Here is a 7337-nt window from a genome sequence, read left to right as displayed (position 1 = left end):
TCACTCAATCCACACTTAAATTTGAACAAACCAAATAAAATTAAAACCATTGAACCCAAATTAACTAATATGTAAGCTCAATCTTAACCTAAGATAAAAGATAATTTAATCAGAAGCATAATTGAACTCAAACAAACCAAAACTCAAAATCAACACATATAAAGATTATTAATGTCATAAAGTGTAATAAAAATATCATAAAACTCATATATAATAACCGAATCATACAAAATAACAAATGTCACTCGGGTATTATCCTCCACTTCTTCATATCATTATTATTATAACTAACAAGGGACCATTGATCCCTTTCTTTGGACTCTTCTCCTTATATATGTAATACTTTCTACTATTGTTTCTCTTCAAGGATATGATTTTTTTTGTTGCACTGTAAGCTGCCTTATCATCGCTCATTTCTCTGCTTTTGTTTCTTCATTTTCTCCAAAAAATTTTTCAAGCTTTCAATATTCTCCAAATCAATCTAAAGCCAACAACATACTAGTACATAAAACTCAATAAAAAACTTAAAACCAATAAAATAGATTTAGCCCCAACCAGCCAGCATAGCCACCAATCAAACCACTTGTTGAATTATTTAAAGCAACTCAAACCTTAACCCTAAATTTAAAAATACGAAATAATTTAGGAGTTTTGGCTTGGTTCAGCATTAAACTATCCAAAAAGCTGCTCTTCCTTACCTCAAAACCACATGCACCCTAAGAGGAACCTAATTGGATTTCTCATAACAATTAAAATTTAGAATTTAGTTCACATGTCACTATTGTAGCTGGTACTTGTATCTTGGTTAGTAATTGAGCAGTATATTATGGTTTGGACTTGGCTTGCTATAATTATTAGTTATTCATGTTTGGCTTCGGCTTGTGTTGAGCTTTCATATATTATTCAAGCTTGACTTGTTTAAATTTTCTAATATTTGAACTTGATTTATACTTGATTTGTTTATGACAAATGAATGTGTATTTAAACGGGCTAATAAAAGAGTAAAATTCAAACGAGTATCATGATTTTTATATAAAAAGTTAATAAATAATTTTACAAATATGATCGCATATACTAATTTATCGATTATAAACTCTATAAAAATGAAAGGTAATTCATGAACTATGATCATATGAAAAGTAATATCTAATATTTTAGCATGATTGTACTTCCAAGTATACACCAAACTCTCACATTCAAATATAGGTGTTGATTTTACTATGGTGATGCACACTTACCTTTCCTGTAGATGTCTTTTATATTGAGTTGTTGCATCATCCTTATTTTTAATCATATATAAATTACGAAGATTGCACTGCACTTTCCTACGCCACTTTTTCATTGAGTCAGACTTATGAAAAGAGTAGAAAGAGAAGATAAACGAGAGACTAGTTTTTCTGAGATCCTTGCACGTTGTGATTTCATCGCTGCCTCCAATGCTTGCACGCCCTAACTACTCAAGGTTTCGTATGTCTCGGACGAAATCTGGACACAAAACTATGAGAAGCTAGAGAGAAAGTAAGGTTTGCAAGGGTGAGTTTAAAGTTAATTTTAAGAGATATCTCATTCATACATACCACATAGGTCATATGTATTTTTACGTCCAATAACTAAACTTTAATAAAATAAATAAGTAAATAAAATTATATATAATTAATCTATTTCATTGATATAATAATATATTATTATTAAATATATAATTAAATAATTATAGTTAAACAAATTATATTTAACTTAAATATCACATATGATTTGAGTTATCTTCAGCTTCATATCCAGTGTTTAACAAGTTATTGTTTGAACAACAAACGAGTTTGTTAGTGAGTACAAATGAACAAGTTTGACTTTGTTCATGTTGAATTCATTTTAGCTCCGAAGCTTTTAAAAATTGTTCCAGCTTGCTTAATTACTAATTTAAACAACATAATTGATTCTTAACCGAGCCAAGTTCAAATTGTTCATCGAGTGCTTTGGTTCATTTACATCCCTACTTATATCAACCTATTAGCTATGTAATTAGGGTTCGTCGAACCCTAATTAAAACAAGGGGCATTTATTTACATACATAGCACACAAAACATTTATATTTCTAAAACTAGCTCCTTATTTTATCCAATTTTCAAAATTCACCCTCACATATCAAATTTCACCATAAAACCCAAACCCATATTTTTCAATTTTATCAAATTTCAAAAACATTAGTTCGTAGTTCGTTACGTTCATAGTTTTTTTTTTTTTAATTATAAGTGATCCAAATTGATTCAACGTCAACGACTAATCACATCGATTGAAATTCACTTCTTTCCATAAGCTGACCCAATGAAAGCAAATCTACAGCGAAAGCAAGTGATATAGGTAGCTTTGAATTTTACAATGAAAGCAAATCTACAGTGAAGGGAGCTCTAATCATTTTTTGATGTGCTAAATATTTGAGAGGGACTTACGACCTTCAGGGAAGATGCACTTTCAATAGGTGTTAGATGTGTGCATGTTGATAAAACAATCTCTTTGAAGGTCGTAAATATATGTAACATTGTGCTAACCCCCAAATCTAGCGGGGGTTAGCGTAATGACGTTGATCGGCGGTTCGCCCCATTGATCGATCTTTCAAAAAAAATAAATAATAAAAATATGTTACATATGTAAATGTATACATAACACTCAATTCCTATATACCTTCTTTTAGTTCAATTAATTTGAGTTCGGATTGATCAGTCGTCTACTTGCCTTTCTATTAGCATGGTCTACCTTCGCCTTTGGCTCCGGCAGCTACATCCGATCGAATTAGTAGGCCTTCTAGTCTTCTATCGGTAAGCCCTCATTTATCATATTTTCTTTCTATTTGACTGTTAGATTTCCTTAAGTTGAGCACTAGCACATTTTCGAGGTACAAATATCTAATGGTTAAATTTTAATTTTTGTATGTGTGTGTGTATACCTACATGCATGCATGCATGCATACAAACATACATACACACTCCATACTTTTTACACATAAAAAAAGTAGTACTTCACTTGAAAAAAAGTAAAAAAATATTATTTTTTGTGCGATATGAAAAATTTTTATGATATAAACTTAAAAAAAGTAAAGTCTAAATACTGGATACATAAATATATGAAAATTAAGTGCTACATAAATATAAATATATATAAAATATTATTTTGGAAGAGGAAATAGAGAGGGTCCAAAGCTGCAACTCATCAGTCACAACAATCATATCGGCAAGATCAGAAGCTCTTGATGGTCTGAAGAATTTCCATTACTTTTTATCAGGTGACACAGAAGCATTTCAGTGATAAAAACAGAAGAAGAATTTGTCTCTGTTCTGCCCCCTCATGCACCATTTTAAAGTATCATCAATCAATACACCAACCACCACTACAGCATATGCTGTCCTCAACGCCTACTTTCATTAGTTTGCGCTTAATCCTGAATAATTTCAACTATTTGTCTATATTGCATATATACCATTTTTATGAATATACATATTTTATTAATTACATGTCGGGTTATAGTCCAAATTTAAATATTTGATCTTTATTTGAGGGCAAAAAGTGCATGATGTCTCAGCGAATCTCTTTCATTATGTTTTCCTAAATGATGTTATTCAAACTGTGCTGAATAATCTGAAATATGAATTTCTGACAAAGTTATGAATCTATTAAATAAATCATACATGAATATATTAACTAAATCCACTTCAACTAAGTAAATCAAACATGAAATTCATGGGACATTTATATACATACCATACAAGTCTTATGTATTTAGATATCTAACACCTAAACATTCATATTTACATATACATACCCCTCAATTTTTTAATATTATATAAAAAATAACACACTATCATTATATTGTTAAAAGTAGGATAGAAATATAGGTATCAATATCAAACTATGAATGTTAGATATGTAAAACAATAAAGAGTTATGTAACTTTTCTTAAACTAATTACTCTAATCAAAATTTGCAGACATAAGATGGCGTTGGCACCCAACACTTATTTAAGCAGCCAGAACATGAAAAACTTAGCTTTTTTTTCTTTCTTCTCTCTCTCTCCTTCTTCCATGCACGAGAAGGGGAAGGTATGGTGAATCGCAGAAGCAACGGTACTCAAGTTAGACCCTATATCCGATCAAGCAAGCCTCGCTTCAATTGGTCAGATGAGCTCAAAAAACTGTTTGATGAAGCAGTGAGAGACCTTGGCTGCCCAAGAAGTAAAATTTTTCACCATTTTTTTTTTTGTTAGGAGTTTAGTTTATAGCTTGGATGCCATATTGATCTTCTGCAATGAAGCAGAAGCTACACCTAAGAGAATCAGAGAACTAATGAGATGTTCAGAGATACAGCTCTCTCATATCAAGAGTCGTCTTCAGGTATGCTTTCTTCGATTTTTTCTTTTTTTTCATGGTTGCAGAAAAGGAAGGAAACAGTACCTGACGAATAGTATGATTTGTGCTTTGTTTTTTCATAGATGTGCAGAATCCGCATGGAGGAGGGGAGGAGATCAGGTATTGCATAAAGGGAAAATATATTTTTATGGTAGATTTATGAGCTGTTTCAATTGAATTGTAAGAATTTGTTATGAAGATTTTATTTTTGGTTGAAAATAAGTAAAATATTTAGCAGGTAGATGAAAATGTTGTCTATTTTCAGTCATTTTTATATCTAACATTTGGAGGAAGATTATTTTGAGTGAAAATCTTTTTTTAACTTTAAGAAGCCTTCATGCAGGACGTGTGCCAAAATCATCTTGCTTTAATTTTCTTTTTTTTTTTTTTTTTTAAAATTGAGTTTATTTGGAAGCTAAATTGAAAATTAATTTTTAGTATGTTTTTAATTTAAAGAGAAGATTTTCATACTTATCTATGCAAAAAAAAGAAAAAATTGTATTTCACTCTTTAAAAGTTAAATTGATGGTATTTTTTATGTGATATGAAGGATTTAGGTGGTATAAATATAAAAAAAATAAAGTTCAGATATATTTGTGTTGAGAAAATAACGGCGAAGAAAAACAGAGTCCAGAAGAACACAGAGATTTAATGAGGTTCGGCAAAGATGCCTACGTCCTCGGGAGCAGAGCGGCGATTCAATTTACTATTCAGAAAAGGGTTTACAGAAATGAGGGATCCCTCTTGGGGTTACTAAGAGGCCTATTTATAACCCCAGAAGTAAACCCTAGGCACAATATGTAATTACAACATTAACCCTGTACCAAACCGCGGGGCTTTGCCCCCCACCCTAACCGACGTAACTTTCCCAATTTGGACAGATCTTCCGCTCCGCTCCGCTTCGATCCAGCGTCTGTCCCTATATGGCATATGAGCCATAACATAATAATTTGATATGTAAATATATAGGAATTGGTTAATATTTACTTTTTAAAATTTTTTTCTTAAGTAAGAAAATTTATATTTTTTTCGTATTTGGTAAAAGTATAATTAAAAAATATTTACATTCATAATTCTTGCTTTTTCACAATTTTATATGAATATTTGTTATTTCTTGGTTAACTAAGAAAAAAACATGAAAATAATTAATTTTTTGCTTTAAGTATGGCTAGATTTTAATCTTAGTCATAGTATTGTTACAAATGATCTATTAGCATTAACAGATTATGCAAAGTTGGTTTTTTCTCTCTGCTTTGCCGCTCTAATATTCCTTATTTCGATTTTAACTAACCAAATTTCTGAAGAAATTATACTGATACAGGTTCTGATTCAGCACAAGAGTTACTGTTAACAAGAAAAAGAGAGCCAGTAGATAATGTTGATACCAATGGAGATGAGCACAGTATTGTTGTTGATGGGAATGAACATGATCAAATATATACATTTAAAAGGTATCCATTAATTGATCTATGCAAAAAAACAAAAAAAAGGAGATTTATGTACATACCATATTACTATGCATGAAGTGTATTTCACTTCTTAAAAGCTAAAATGGTGGCATTCTTTATGTGATATGAAAGATTTGGGCGGTGTAACTGTAACAAAAAAATTTTGAGTGTTAGGTATGTAAATATAGCTGGATCGATGGTGAAAAGCTAGACTGACATTTCATTTCTTATGTCTTTGTTTTGTGAGTAGGTTAAGAATGGAGGCACGGTCTCCATCAATTCAAGGAAGCTCTGGTGCAGCTACTAGTCAATTTTATTTTGATTATTTTGACACAGCTCAGTTGAAGTGGAGAGCAGTGACTGAGTTCTCATGTGATGATCTTTTCAGGGATGAACAATTAGATGCCTTCAAGGTACAGCCAAAATAAATAAGCAAATATAAGAAAATTTACATGCATATGTACCTAAAATTCAATTTTTACATACATATATATGCCACCTTGTACCTTGTCTCTGTATGAACATGTGTATTTCACTTTTACATACATATATATGCTGAACATGAGCTGTTCACGGACAACGAGCCGTTTTGACAGCCCTAGACACATGTTATGTTATGGGTTCTGTTGCTGAGCATTTTTGCATGCCAAATTGAGAAGCAGAGAATTTGTTCTCACATTTTCCTTGGGTTTTGCCATCATTTATTACAAAAAGTTCACATATTTTTACATGCTTTTATATGCAGGAAAATGGATCTGAGGAAGGGCATAGCAAGGAGAACACAAAAAATGATAATCTGCAGCTCTCCTTGTCTCTGTCATCGTCGCCAGAGAAGATTAATCTCGATCTCTCGATGGCAATTCTAGAAAGCTGATTAACCTCTAATCATTTTTATCATTAGTGATTAATTATGTGTATAGATGCATCCAATGAGGGACAATTACTACGGGGTTTTAATTTATGATGCTTATTATCAATTTAACTTTGCTCATTCTACAAAATGTGTTGTTCTGTTTATACTTTGGTAAGTATGGGTTATGGTAGTTTGCCTTGCCTTTATATTGAGGAATAAAAATTTATACTTAAAGAGCAAATTAAGCGATTGATAGAGGAGTACCAAGAGGATAAAATAGAGGCTTTTCCTAATTTTACTTTTATTTACAATTCAAAGGAGCCGAGAAATTGAAAGAGGAGTTGTGCATCCAACAATAACTTGGTGATTGGATGCATTGTCTCTAACAAGGTCTTGACTTCAAAGCTTAATACATGCGTGTGTGCATGAGCTGTAAAAAAGCTGATAGAAGAGCAAATTCAATCCTCCATCATCGGACCAATATCGGACCAATAAAAGATATTGGTCCGATGTTGGAGGATTGAATCTCGAGCCCGCATTCGATAATTTCAACATGATAATTTCACAATAGAAGTTGTCCCATCTCTTTTATTACCTCTTTCATATAGAAGTTGTTCCATCTTCTTTATAACCTCTTTCATA

General features: G+C 31.5%; 1 protein-coding gene across 1 annotated transcript; it reads left to right on the top strand.

Annotated features, from left to right (window-relative positions):
• The first annotated feature begins 4061 nt into the window (after window positions 1–4061).
• Window positions 4062–6787, top strand: LOC110018584 (protein PHR1-LIKE 2-like). The gene is made up of 6 exons (XM_020715936.1): window positions 4062–4220; window positions 4303–4379; window positions 4478–4514; window positions 5716–5845; window positions 6093–6255; window positions 6588–6787. Exons 1-6 carry the CDS (start codon window positions 4091–4093, stop codon window positions 6714–6716), a joined length of 666 nt encoding a protein of 221 aa, XP_020571595.1. The 5' UTR covers window positions 4062–4090; the 3' UTR covers window positions 6717–6787.
• Window positions 6788–7337: the final 550 nt, after the last annotated feature.

Source organism: Phalaenopsis equestris, unplaced genomic scaffold (assembly GCF_001263595.1).
Source record: "Phalaenopsis equestris unplaced genomic scaffold, ASM126359v1 Scaffold000002, whole genome shotgun sequence".
NCBI lineage: Eukaryota > Viridiplantae > Streptophyta > Magnoliopsida > Asparagales > Orchidaceae > Phalaenopsis > Phalaenopsis equestris.
This window is presented reverse-complemented; position numbering and strand designations above follow the sequence as displayed.